The following is a 13,306-nucleotide window of genomic DNA, read 5'->3' as shown; positions in this document are numbered from 1 at the left end:
GGGCGTGGCCTATTTCATGCAGTGTCTCTATGGTCACTGATCTGCTAAAGGCTTGGGTTGCATTGTTTTGTGTATTGACAAAATTAGGCAAAAATGTTACGTGTTTGTTAGCAAAGCTAGTGCAAGCCAACAATTACCTTTTACAATTATTTATCTGAAAAGACATATGGCTTTTTAAGTCAGTCTAAGGCCATGTCCACACGGAGACGAGTTTAGGTGTATCCGCTAAAGTTTTTTGTCATATAGACGTTTCGTCCAGATGGAACCGCGTTCTGGGACTATACGTTCTGGGAGTATACGCTAATTTTTCAAAACGGGTCCCAGAGTGATTAAATCTGAAGACGCCACCCTTGCATTTCCGTGTTTACAACCCATACGCATCTTTCCTGAAACGATGACGCCATAGCCCCACCTCTCTCCACCAGCAACAATAACAATCCTGGCAGTAACGTTCGTGCTACAGCAGTGGGGATCTTGCAGCAAAATATAATGCTCCTCTATTACCACCGTCAGCAACAAGTGGACACGGAGAACAGCGTGTAGCCTACAACATCCTCAGGGCTCCACACAGCTGACTACCCATCCACCCCTCCCCTCCCTTGATCGGATATTTCCCAGAAGGCTTAGCGGCGGCTACATTTTTACAATAACACAAACAAAATCAGGCTTAACGTGTTAGATAGAAATTATATTTATTTTTAATACAACATGCAATTCTGGAATATTTTAATATTGGACAAAATGAAATGAAATGAAATGTAAACCCTGAGTGTAACGGACATACTCTCTTGCCCTATATATAGCCCTCGTAAATACAACGTGAATAGGGAAGTGAGAGGTTTGAGGAACACGCGGTTGCACTGTGATGTCTGTGATATCCGCTCGTGTCCACTCCAACAAGACTTTAGCTTACTTGACGCGACTTTTTCCAATAAAAACACATTTATGCCATGAGTTTATATAATGTATATTTATGTTGCATCATTTAGCCTGTGCTGTGATGTGCAGGAGCGGCCAATACGCTGGGATGTGTTTGCAACATGTCTAAAGATCATGGAAGTGGATGATATCAGGAATGTCACTGGCAGTTAATGTTCTATATTGTAGGCTACAGGGAGACCATCAGCCCTGCTGAACAGCTCTGCATTTGCCTGTATACTGTAGGTTTCATCATTTTATTCATCGACATGGCAAACCTCCCCGCAAAGCCAAGGGTTTAAGCTGCTGCTACAGTGAGATACACATTATAGACTGTGCGCCCCTAGAGGTTGTATGCCATTATTGACGAGATTGTCTTTCTCTGTTATTCTACAGCGGTTTCAGTGGTTTCATGTGGATACACACATTTCTTGAAACGTTTCCATGTTTATGGAAAACTTTTCTGAAACGAAAAAAAAAAAGATAGCTTCCGTCTCCGTGTGGACATGGCCTAATAGACTGAGTCTATTGCTTAAACTTGGAAGATCAAGTGTTGTACTGTATGTGACTTTGTAGAGATATGTCTTAGTTGTAGCAATGGTTGTAGCCCATACAAGACAGTTTAGGACAGTGACACTCAACTTGCGGCCCGCGGGTGCCCCCTGTGTGGCCCACGATGGAATTGCAAAAAATATATACCGGTATATATATATTATTATAATTTTTTTACAGTGCACCTGAACGCAACATGCAAGATACCCGCTGAATAAGTGTCCAAATGTTCATGTCATTCTGGCCAATACTCCACTTCTGTTATAGCATTTCAGTCTGGAATATGGAATATCTTTCAATAATCTATGATTTAGCTGCTAAATTGTCAAATACCGCCGTCTGCTCGCTAACCAGGCACTTACGTATGTACTTAACCTAACTAACTTAACCTAACTAAATATCCGGTGTGCACAACATTGTCAGACTAAACTCCGGCTGACACCCCAAAAACCTACAATCTGCTACAGAAAAATGTATATGTAAGGGATAATGGATAGTGAGCCGGTGATTACTGGCGAAATAATGACCGACAGGTGATATTGAGCCCGACGCGCAGCGGAGGGCTTAATCATTCACCTGAAGGTCATTATTTCCAGTAATCACCGGCTCACTATCCATTATCCCGCTTAGAACACGGCCTACAACTAAATCATTCAATAATCTGACAAAAATAATTATTCAAATAGATTTTTTAATAGCGTTTTCAACGACAAAGCGGTTTCATTCATAATTGGCACACAAGACACCACAGCTGCAACTGGTTGGCCTAATTAGTAGTGTCTTGCTGACAAAAGGCTCTTATCAACTGATTAATCCAGGTGTGGCAGAGCAGCGGTCGGTTGTCGAGAAATAATGACCGGTGAATCTTGTTGATTGACCAATCAGAATCGAGTATTCAAGAGAGCCGTGTTCTAATGTTTGTTTATTAACTCACTGGCCCCTGGCCTTCTATCATTTCACAAAAGTGGCCCCCAGGCAAAGCAAGTTGAGTATCCCTGGTTTAGGATGTTCAGTACACAATTATGTCATACTTTCTAATGGTGGTGATGATTATAGCCTAATGCTAACCTTTTTCTGATGAGTGGGTGGAGAACCTGAAAAAGATCAGATGGGGATGGGGATCCTTGAAGTCCATATAGGATAGATCTGCTGGGTCTGAGCACATGAACACAGGAACTAGCCCTAACAAGAGGTTTAAGAGAGTGCATATTTTTGTAGAATTTGAATAAAAAGTTATGACAATGATGACAAATAGAGTTGTAGGACATTCAGACATTCACTGAGAAATGAAGTAGTTGTGTTGGCAATTTTAATAGTTCAAAAATAACTTGGAAAATTGCTATTTATCACTCAGGTCCGTCTAATTCATGTGTATATATTGGACTGCACTTTAGATTTTCTTGTGATTTTATCTTTTTATCTTCTGGCTATTGATGTGACCGCAACGCTGCATACTTACACTAAGTCAAATTCCTTATGTAATCTGATTACCTACTGAGGTAATAAAAGTGATTCTGATTCTGATTTGTTTAAATTCGAACCTTCAGATATTTAAGTTCATGAAGCAGATCCAAATGAATTACAAACCCACTGTTGGGTTTGTAAGACAGGACCATACAAATACAATACAAGTTACAGTGAACTACCCAGTTGTCTTTGTGGATTGAGGTGGGCAGATCCTCCTCTTGTCACATTCAGCAGGTCCAGTCCTCCATAGACATAGCCTGGGTAAACCCAGCCGCCACGTGACCTGCTCTCAGACCTGCTCTCGACTAGTGAGCAGAGTCTGTCTGAGAGCAGGTCACGTGGGGGCTGGGTTTACCCAGGCTACCATAGACAGTGGCTTTAAATCCTCGTAAAGGCAGGCCAGGCCCACAGCTGTAATTTGCATCTCTGCTGCGTTTTAGCCACTAGATGTCAGAGTCTGACCACAAATTGTATGCTTTTTGCTCTTGATGACAATCCTTTAAAGAGAAAAGGCTACTTAATTTAGTTACAGCATAGGAACAGAAAGTTCAGTCGACAGTATCCAAAAAGAAATAGTACAGCATGCAGAATATCTCCATCTCCAAGGTACAAAACATGGTCTGTTCTTGTTGCTTCCAGGGTGGCTTCGGCACCATTCTCCCTTGATGGTGCTGATGCAACTGCAGCGCAACTGCATCACATTTTGTATTAAAGTAGCATTTTAACTGATACAGCAACAACTGTGCCTCATAAGTCATATTTGCCTTTACATGGGGACAGTTTGAACAGAGAAGGCTAAGAGTCTACAGAGTTGATTGATGGTGTTAGCCTCTCTAGGCTGACTTGCCTCTCTATGACTTTAGCCAGATATGTCTGTGTGATCCTTGAGGCCACTGTGGTGGAGGATGTAGAGAGTCAAAAGCTCCTGCAGCTCCTGACAAAGAACCAGCAGCTGCAGCTCTGCTGTGAGGCCCCTGATCAACAAGAAGGCATGGACACGACAGGGCCACTACACAAGGCAGGCTGCATGTGGCTGTAGCTGCTGTGGCGGTAGTGGGGGATGTAGTGGGGGGGGGGGGGGGGGTGTAGGGGATGGGGGGGCAGTGAGGGTAGATAGAAGAAACAGACATGTGTCTTCACAGGTGTGTGGAACCTCAACCTCGACCTCGCTCCTCCGCTTCTCCTCTTGTTCTGGAGGTTGGATTTTCTATATGTAAACTGGGTTAATGTGTGTACACAGTCTGTTTTGTCCCCAAGTGAAAGGCACTGTAAAGAGTCTAGTTGGACAGCTTCAGCTTCACAAAGACTATGGGGAGTTTCTCATAAGTCTCTGGGTTTATTTTGAGCAGTAGCTAGCTGACTTGGTGACACTACCAGTCTCTGGATGTGAGCTTACCCAGTTCAGCAGAGTGTGATGCAATGGCATGACACGGTAAATGCCTGACAATGTGGCTCCACTCTTCAAGACCTGTAGACTTAGGAACTGAGGCAGCTGGTAGGACTGCAGCTTCAGCTAACTTTGGTGTTTCCACTTGTACATATTTCCCTTTCCCATAAACATAATTTTCACTGTTATGTCGATGACATGCACTTATATCTGCCCATAAAACCTACTGACACTAATCATCTAGCCATTCTCATAAACAGCCTTAGTTGTAGGTATAAATTGTGACATGATTTTACAATCAAATCAGAAGTACTATGTCTTGTAAAGCCATTAGCAAGATACATAGCCTACTTGTGTGTCATTTTTTATGCTAATTTGAGTTTTAAGCATTTCATCCTTCTGCCTTAGACTATAACTTTCTGTAGTTCTATATTTCTGCTGGAGTCAAAAGTCACAATTTGTACAAAGTGCTGCAGGCAGCCGTTTCAGAATTGATTTTACGGATTACTTTTATTTTGAAGGCCCAGATTGGTCTGGCAACAAACTATATCACAAACCTCTTAACCCCACATGACTCAGGTTAGATCCCTATAGGCCGTTCCAAAATGTATGCTAGATTAAAAACTAGAGGGAATCAGATATTTGCCATCAGGGCTTCAAGACTTTGGAACAAACTTCCTAGGCTGGTTAAATCTGGAGTAATCTTTTAAATCACTTCTTAAAACCCAAATTTCTGGACACAAGCTAACTTATTTTTTTAGCCTTTAGGCTGCTGCTACTTCTATAACTGGGGTGTCCCGGTGGTTCGCCTGGTGGAAGTGCGTAGTACCACAAAGGCTTAGTCCTTCGTGTGGCCGACCCCGGGTTCGAATCCGAACCCTGGTCCTTTGCTGCATGTCATCCACTCTCTCTCTCCCCACCTTTCCTGTCTGCCTACTGTCCTATCAAATAAAAAGGCAAACAATGTCCCCCCCCCCCCCCCAAAAAAAAAAACATGCATGCTGCAAAAGGTAAGTTGTTGGATTGGACAGAGTATAGATATTTCTGAAGCATCCTGTGCCATCTGTTCTCATAGTCCTACAGTGCAGACGCTTTATGTAGGCCGTCTTTGTTTGTTTTCATTGACAGTGAAAAGTCCCATCAGCTTGATATCACATAACAATTCAGTATAGTATAGTTTAGTATAGTATAGGAGCCTTTAGAAAGCTGCAGTATAGTAGCCTATAGTAGACTATATAGTTATAGTATACTATAGTAGTATAGGCTGCAATATAGTATAGTACTAGGCCTATAGTATTTTAGCATATAGCATTGTATTGTAGGCTGTGGTATAGTACTGACATTGTGTATTGCATTGCATTGTATTATAGGCTGCGGGGCCTAGTATTGTATCAGAGGTTATAATGCATTACAGGTAGGCCTAGCTGAGGCTGTTGCACACATAGCATAATGGACGGTATCATATTGTACTGTATTTGTTAAAAACTTGCACAGAGGTTAATCTCTACAATCACTGAGATCAGACTGTTATTGGATATTTATTTGATCACAGAACAAATTGTGCAGCCTACTTTTTGTTTCGTTTAGTGTCACTAGAGGGCATCCTACTTACTTTTTTCACTGTCGGTCAAAATTGGCCTTTGTCTTTGTGTGTCAAATAAAAGTCTCTTTTCAGTTACTTGTTGCTTTTTGAGCGTGTTTCTACACACTTTAGTTGTGTTTATGAGAAGTTGGTGGGAAACAAAAAGGCTCATAGTCTTACGCTTTGCAGCACGTTGCATCTTCAGACAGAACAGGAGGATCACGTTTCCTTTGGTCCATCAACACAGGTTCAGCTGCAATCCAACTTGTTGTGGCAGAGAAGCAGGGTTGAGTTCAGCCCCGACAACACGTAAACCGTTTATTTAAACGGAAACGGCGGTGCTTTGAACACCCTGTTGTGTGTGTGACAACAAGCGTTGCACACCAAATGAGAGACAAGTACCTGCTTGCTAATTGAAGCCTGTCTGTTGCGTTGCACACCGTTTCAAGGAAACATGACGTTCAACCCGGACCAGAACCCGTAGCACACGGTGCACACCGTTTTGCAGATTGAACACACCCCAGCTACTGCATCCTGCAGAATGGGGCAGGGCCTGGGCAGGGCTACATATTGGGGCGGGCTACATCGACCGCTAAACCAATTAAATCGTCCTCTAAAACAATGAAGTAGACCGCCAAACCAATGAAATAATCAATAGGCGTGATTACAGGTTCGCTAACGATGACAGGTTCGCCAAACCAATGAAAACATCAATGGGCTGGATTACAGGGTCGCTAAACCAATGAAATCATCAATGGGCGGGATTACAGGTTGGATAGCAGCCCCGCCCCGTTCCGCGGCTGCAGCTGGGTATACTAATTGGAGAATGGAGAGAGAAGGCAGGCAGGAATGAACAACTATCTCGAGCATCAAACGGACGCCAAATTCAGAGACTGTGTTTGTCTTTTCATTTTATTCTTCACTTAACATAAGGTAATTATGTCAGTATTATTTCCAACCATTCGAAAAGGGAGAAGTCTCTCCTGCTGCTGAGTGTATTTCTGCTATGTGACTACAGCCTGTTTTGTTTGTTGGTGTGCTACTGAAACTTTCCTTTGTTTTCACCTGGTTTATTTCAGTGTTTCCAATGCAAACCTGTTGTGGTGTTGATGTCTTGTGTGTGATATTTCTACAAAATGCAATTGAAACAGTCGTCCTGTAGAGAAAGCACACAATGTACACGATATAGCCTATAGGTTGTAACCTTTTCTCACCTTCTGTGAGCCCTTACAAAAAGACTAAATCAGACATGTTGATGGGTAATCTACTTGCATTTAGGCCTAATGGTTGTACTGCCACAGCCCGTAATGTAGTTTTTAAGCTTGTGCATTTGGCCATTATGAACATATTCGTGCATTTTGTTTTGACGGATTGGTTTGACGGATGACACCCCCACTCCCCCCAGATGTGTCTAAAAAAAATCTTAAATGCTGTAATGGGAAAATAGCTATACTTTTCTTTGTTTACTTAACAGGTTTTGGGGTCAAAATGGCCACCTCAGCAAGTGCAAAGTTGAGCAAAGCTGTGAAGCAGCAGTACATGGATCTCCCTCAAGGAGATAAGGTCCAAGCCATGTACATTTGGATAGATGGATCTGGAGAAGGACTGCGCTGCAAGACCAGAACTTTGGATTCTGAGCCCAAGACCATTGAGGGTAAGATCTGGCTAAATCTGATCAATGCAGGGTTTGCTTATCATGTAGCCTGTGATGATGATATTTTTAGTGATTAGAACAAGGTAGAATCAACACAAAACTTATTGATAGTATTCTGTTACACATCACCACATGGCCATTTTGGTAGGAAAACAGGTGATTGTGATCAATTAACAGGTGATTACAATCAAGTGACACTTACAGCCAATGAGCTGTGTGTATTGTAGCGCCATATTGGTAGGAAAAAGGCTTGTGACATCATCGGAATACTATGAATAGTTTTGACTTAATTATACAATGTTTCGCTCCATGGTGGATCTTCATCTGGTCAATTTAAAAACACCTGTTCATTCAATATAGACTCGTCACCTGATACATGATCCCTGGACATCTTCTTAATTATAGCCAATTTATGCCTAATGCAATGACGAGAATCACCTGTGTCTACGCCAGAGTGACATCATGTACAGTATCAGGTGACGAGTCTATACTGAATGAATGAACAGGTGTTTTTAAATTGACCAGATGAAGATTCACGATGGATGGGGAAAAAGTTGTCTAAATAATAAGGAAGTCTAAACAATACCTCGGTGTGCGGGTTCTACCTTCTAATCATGTTCTACACCTAGCCCAGCACCCACAGTCGATGTGCGTATAGTTCTTTTTTACGATATTTTTAATGAGCTATTGTTTCTAGATCAATGATTTCTAATATAGATATTTGATTTAAACTTGCTCAAATGTTTTATTCATTTCTTTGTTGCAAAACCAGTTGCGCTGCTAACATTGTGCCAACTACTCCCATATCATGTGACGGCCAATCCTGCCAAGGTGTTGATTGTTACAAGGGACACACTGTATTCAACCAGTTTGGAATAAGTGATGGAAAATAATAGAGCAGTTTATACCTGGGGAATCTCATCTTTCATTGGCTGAGAGAGTAAACTGTGACAACCATACCCAGTCTCCACCGCAGCGTGTTTTTCCATTTCAGATCTTCCTGAGTGGAACTTTGACGGCTCCAGCACCTACCAGTCAGAGGGCTCCAACAGTGACATGTTCCTCATACCTGCAGCCATGTTCAGGGACCCATTCAGGAAAGACCCCAACAAGCTAGTTCTCTGTGAAGTGCTCAAGTACAACCGAAAGCCTGCGGGTAAGCCTTTACTATCGAACAGTAACTATTGTTGTGTATAAGCGATCTTGCCTTTTTAGCTTGCCTGCTTTTCAATCAGGAGAGACAAGTGAATGACGTAAAGATCCTTGTTTATCTCTCGACTAATTCCAAGAATGTCTGCGTGTCCTAATTCCAAGAATGCCTGTCTGTTTTTGAGAACCATTCGTCTGATCGACTTCACACTTGGCGGGTGTGTTCCTGGGGACCCATGGAAGTGCAGTGTCATATTTGGTGCAATTTGGACATGTGACACGCTCAATATGAATAATTGAATAATCAGGGCAGCCCCAAGGGAGGGAGAGTGGGAGAGCATGACGTGTGAAAGGGGGGTAGGTGTAGTAACTGCAGGCGAGAGCAATGGGTGAAGGGGTTTTTACTGAGGTTTTTGCTGAGCTAATAAATCAAGTGAGACGTAGGATCAATTTCCCATAGACTTTGATACAGTCCGACTTTGCAGCGGGTGGAGTCGCCCCCTACTGACCATGAGAAAGAATGCAGGTTTAAGGCACTTCCGCATTGGAGGTTGCCCCTTGGGTTGTGACACATAATATAGTGAAAATCAAATCTTGACAAGAAAGTCGTTGGCGCTTAGACTCTACAGGGAGATTTTCACATCCATGTGCATGCAAAAGATGGTCTTCCTGATTGAACCTTCGCTAAACTCCAATACTGTTCCAACAGAGACCAATCTCCGCCACACCTGTAAGCAGATCATGAACATGGTGGACAATAACCACCCTTGGTTCGGTATGGAACAGGAGTATACCCTCCTCGGAACAGATGGACATCCCTTTGGCTGGCCCTCCAATGGCTTCCCAGGTCCTCAAGGTGAGTTTCACAGTTGCCGTTCTGGAAGGAAATATAATGCATGACAAATCCTAAAGGCTGTCCTAACGTGTCCTTTTGTCTGAATAGGGCCTTATTACTGTGCAGTGGGAGCAGATAAGGCGTACGGACGGGATATAGTGGAGGCCCATTACCGAGCCTGTCTGTACGCTGAAGTTCAGATCTGTGGAACCAATGCTGAAGTCATGCCAGCTCAGGTATTGTACTTTTATCTTAAATTGGTAATCCACCACTTTTTCAGAGATTAAATACAAGTTTTTCTATTTCTATCACCAAATGATACCAATAGTGGTTCAACCTGTAGCCAATTCATGAAATGTCTATATTTGTGGATCTAAATAGCTATTGTATGAGGGAGTCCAGTCCGTTTGTTTGGAATAGAGGAAACCCACCAGTATAAATTGAGTGTCTAATATTACAGAATGTTGGGTCAATGCCAGTACCACCAAAACGGTCACCAAAATTAAGAAAAACAACTAGGGCTGCAACTATTATTTTCATTACCAATTAATCTGTCAATTTTCTCAACTAATCGATTATTCGTTTGGTCTATAAAATATCACCAAATGGTGAAATGTCAGAAAATCACTTTTTCCGCAAAGCCCAAGATCACATCCACAAATGTCTTCTTTTGTCCTGACCAATAGTCTACAACCCAAAGATAATCAGCTTGCTGTCATAGAAGACTAAAAAAACAGAAAATATTCACATTTAAGAAGCTGGAACTAGAGAAATTGTGTATTTCTTTTGATTACCGCAATCGATTATTTAAAAAAAAAAAGTTGGCGATTAGATAGGATTTTTCTGTTGATCGACCAATCGTTGCAGCTCTACTGAAAAGGGAACTGCCTCATTCCAGCATCTCATCTGCATGCCTGCTTCTGTTGCCTTTCAGTGGGAGTTCCAGGTTGGACCTTGTGAAGGAATCAACATGGGTGACCACTTGTGGATGGCTCGCTTCATCCTTCACAGAGTGTGTGAAGATTTTGGTGTCGTGGTATCATTTGACCCCAAACCTATCCCAGGGAACTGGAACGGTGCCGGCTGCCACACCAACTTCAGCACAAAGGAGATGCGCGACGATGGTGGTTTGAAGTAAGGATTTGTTCTTTTGGTATGATTTGTGAAGTTGGGTTTTTTAAGTGTTTGCGTAACCCCCGTCTTGTGTCCCCACAGAGCCATTGAGGAGTCGATTGAAAAGCTGGCGAAGAGGCACAACTACCACATCCGGGCCTATGATCCCAAAGGAGGGCTTGACAATGCCAGGCGTCTGACCGGTCATCATGAAACATCAAACATCCATGAGTTCTCCGCTGGTGTGGCCAATCGCGGAGCCAGCATCCGCATCCCTCGCTCAGTGGGCCAGGAGAAGAAGGGTTACTTCGAGGACCGCCGTCCGTCTGCCAACTGTGACCCGTACGTTGTCACGGAGGCCCTGATCCGCACGTGTTTACTTCAAGAGGAGGGCGACGAACCCACAGATTACAGCAGATGAATGCTTTAAGACTGATTCCTCTCAGAAGCTCACACCATCATGTGTCTTACAAGTACTGTATTGTTTAGGCTTGTCCATTGCAAGAGGTTATGGATTTAGCTTGACCTTGTTGAAATGTTTTGCTTGATGGATGCTTGGGGGTAGTCTTACATTATTTGTGCATTGTTTTATACCGTACTTTCTTACCTCTTGAAGTGAGCACTGCCTTTTTGTCACAAGAACAGCAAATTTTGTCTTGGTGGTGATGTTTCATAGTGTTTATGTAGTTAATTATTCTATAGATTTGCATCTACGTAATGTGTTTAACTTTTACTAACTGCCAATGTTGAGGTTGTGAAGGTTCCCAAAGGCGTTTAAATGTTTTTAGTACTATGTGGCCTTTGTCACAATGGTGGTTTTATCATGTTGTGGATGAGTTGGGCACGTAATTATATAAGTCAGTCTAATGTGTGTGTGTGTGTGTGTGTGATTTTCTTTTTTAATAATGCATGTGACAATGGCTGTTTTCAGTCCCTTACAACAAATCTTTAATAAACGTCTAACATTTTTACAGCTTTTTGTGTAAAATGCTACACCTATCCTAGGTGGTCTGACTAGATAAGTTGTCTTTTGTAAGAAACCCTTATGTATGTCATGTATAAACTATTAGCCAATATAAATCTCTGAATCGTGACCAGCATTAAGGGAAAGTGCACTGTAATGTTTAACAAATGGTTAATTTAAGTCTGGGTACAACGTTATCCTCTTCATTGAAACAGCTGACCAGACCAAGTGACTGCGATTTGTAGAAAATTACATAACACATGATCAAACCTTTGAAAGGTTTTAGGAACTTGATCAACCAGTATTCCAATTCAGCGATTCTCAACTTTCTTCATATGAATGACCCCAATTTAGTCCACACTAGAGAACCACAGGCCCCCATTTCTGTTGGACCCAAATCTGAGATTAGTAGTATGATTTTGTCCAGAGTTTTGACTTCCATGCCTGTCTAATTGTAGGAGAGATAACGGTTAAGCTACGTTCAAAGCAGTCATTCTACATCTAATTGTGTTAACTTATAGTAAATGAAATGATGCTGAAGTTGAACAACTCATCATTGCTGGGGAGTGGGGATCCCATGGAACCTCCTCAAGGACCCCTGGTGGTGCCCGGACCCCACGTTGAGAACCACTTTTCTAAAAGGCAGTTATAACAACGAGCATGTGAGTACACGTCTATGCTGACGAGGCAGGGCTTTGTTTTGCTACGGCACGTGTAAATCCCGAAATAGTTATGACATGACAAACTGTCTTTCTGGTATGTTGTTTTGAAAAAAGTGACGATGAACTTTGCACCAGTTCTGAAAGTAGGTCAGTTAAGGAAGTGGAGGAGAGGTTGTTCCTCCCTGAGGCTACAGTATGCACAAACCTGAGAACACAGGAAAGAGGGCATTTCATTTTTGAGCAACTTGAGATGTCTGCCATGTTGAAGCATGTTGGACAGATATGTTGGACAACATTACACAGAGATGATAGAAGCAACATTTATTACTGCTCCCGCCGGGGAGGTTGTGTTCATTTCTGGGCCTTGGCGGGGGGGCTTTCCCGAGTGCCCTTTGAGTTTGTTTGTTTATTCAGTCATCCATTCAATCTTTTAGTTTTAGTGGTTTAGTGATGATTGAGTACTTTTGTTTGTCTACTGTCTGTGTTGTTTCTCAAATGTGTGTCATGGTGGATGACTACTGCAAACCAAATCTACCTACGGCCTAGTGCCTACGGGTACAAATAAAGTAACCTGAACCTGAAGCTGAAGCTTTGGTGATTTCAATGGGTCCGTATACAACTGGCCATGTGAATATCAGCAGAGATTTCTTTGTGAATACACACATTTTCACTTGGAAACACATACAGTATATGAACCTTTGAAAGGAGTTTCTTGCCAGTGTCAGGGATTCAGACAATCACTGACTATTGAACTCCAAAACTCTTAACTTACAATCTTAAAGGGATTGTGGAAAAAGCTTTATTTGCACCATAGTTTCATGACATGTGACATGCTAACATTGATAACCTGCCAGTTTTAGATAAGAACAAATCACTGCCATTGGATAAAACTTTGTTTCCTCAATACCTTTTAGAAACGCGTTGCGTTGCGTCTCTTGTGCCCTTGTCCTTCTCTGAAGAAGTATGTATTAACTGATTAAGTATACCTGTACATTACTTCTTTATGAAATTCTTCTATAAGCA

General features: G+C 42.2%; 1 protein-coding gene across 1 annotated transcript; it reads left to right on the top strand.

Annotated features, from left to right (window-relative positions):
• The first annotated feature begins 6,720 nt into the window (after window positions 1-6,720).
• glulb (glutamate-ammonia ligase (glutamine synthase) b) lies at window positions 6,721-11,620 on the top strand. The gene is made up of 7 exons (XM_083647426.1): window positions 6,721-6,839; window positions 7,381-7,560; window positions 8,555-8,716; window positions 9,419-9,565; window positions 9,653-9,780; window positions 10,479-10,678; window positions 10,760-11,620. Exons 2-7 carry the CDS (start codon window positions 7,395-7,397, stop codon window positions 11,076-11,078), a joined length of 1,122 nt encoding a protein of 373 aa, XP_083503552.1. The 5' UTR covers window positions 6,721-6,839; window positions 7,381-7,394; the 3' UTR covers window positions 11,079-11,620.
• Window positions 11,621-13,306: the final 1,686 nt, after the last annotated feature.

This window comes from Poromitra crassiceps, assembly GCF_964638095.1.
Source record: "Poromitra crassiceps genome assembly, chromosome: 12".
In the NCBI taxonomy this organism is placed as follows: Eukaryota; Metazoa; Chordata; class Actinopteri; order Beryciformes; family Melamphaidae; genus Poromitra; species Poromitra crassiceps.
This window is presented reverse-complemented; position numbering and strand designations above follow the sequence as displayed.

Excerpts from the sequence above, each read along its gene's own strand:
- glulb (XM_083647426.1), top strand. The coding sequence starts at position 7,395 with ATGGCCACCTCAGCAAGTGCAAAGTTGAGCAAAGCTGTGAAGCAGCAG. Across the intron at positions 8,717-9,418 it reads GTACAACCGAAAGCCTGCGG|AGACCAATCTCCGCCACACC; the intron begins GTAAGCCTTTAC and ends CTGTTCCAACAG. Across the intron at positions 10,679-10,759 it reads CGCGACGATGGTGGTTTGAA|AGCCATTGAGGAGTCGATTG; the intron begins GTAAGGATTTGT and ends GTGTCCCCACAG.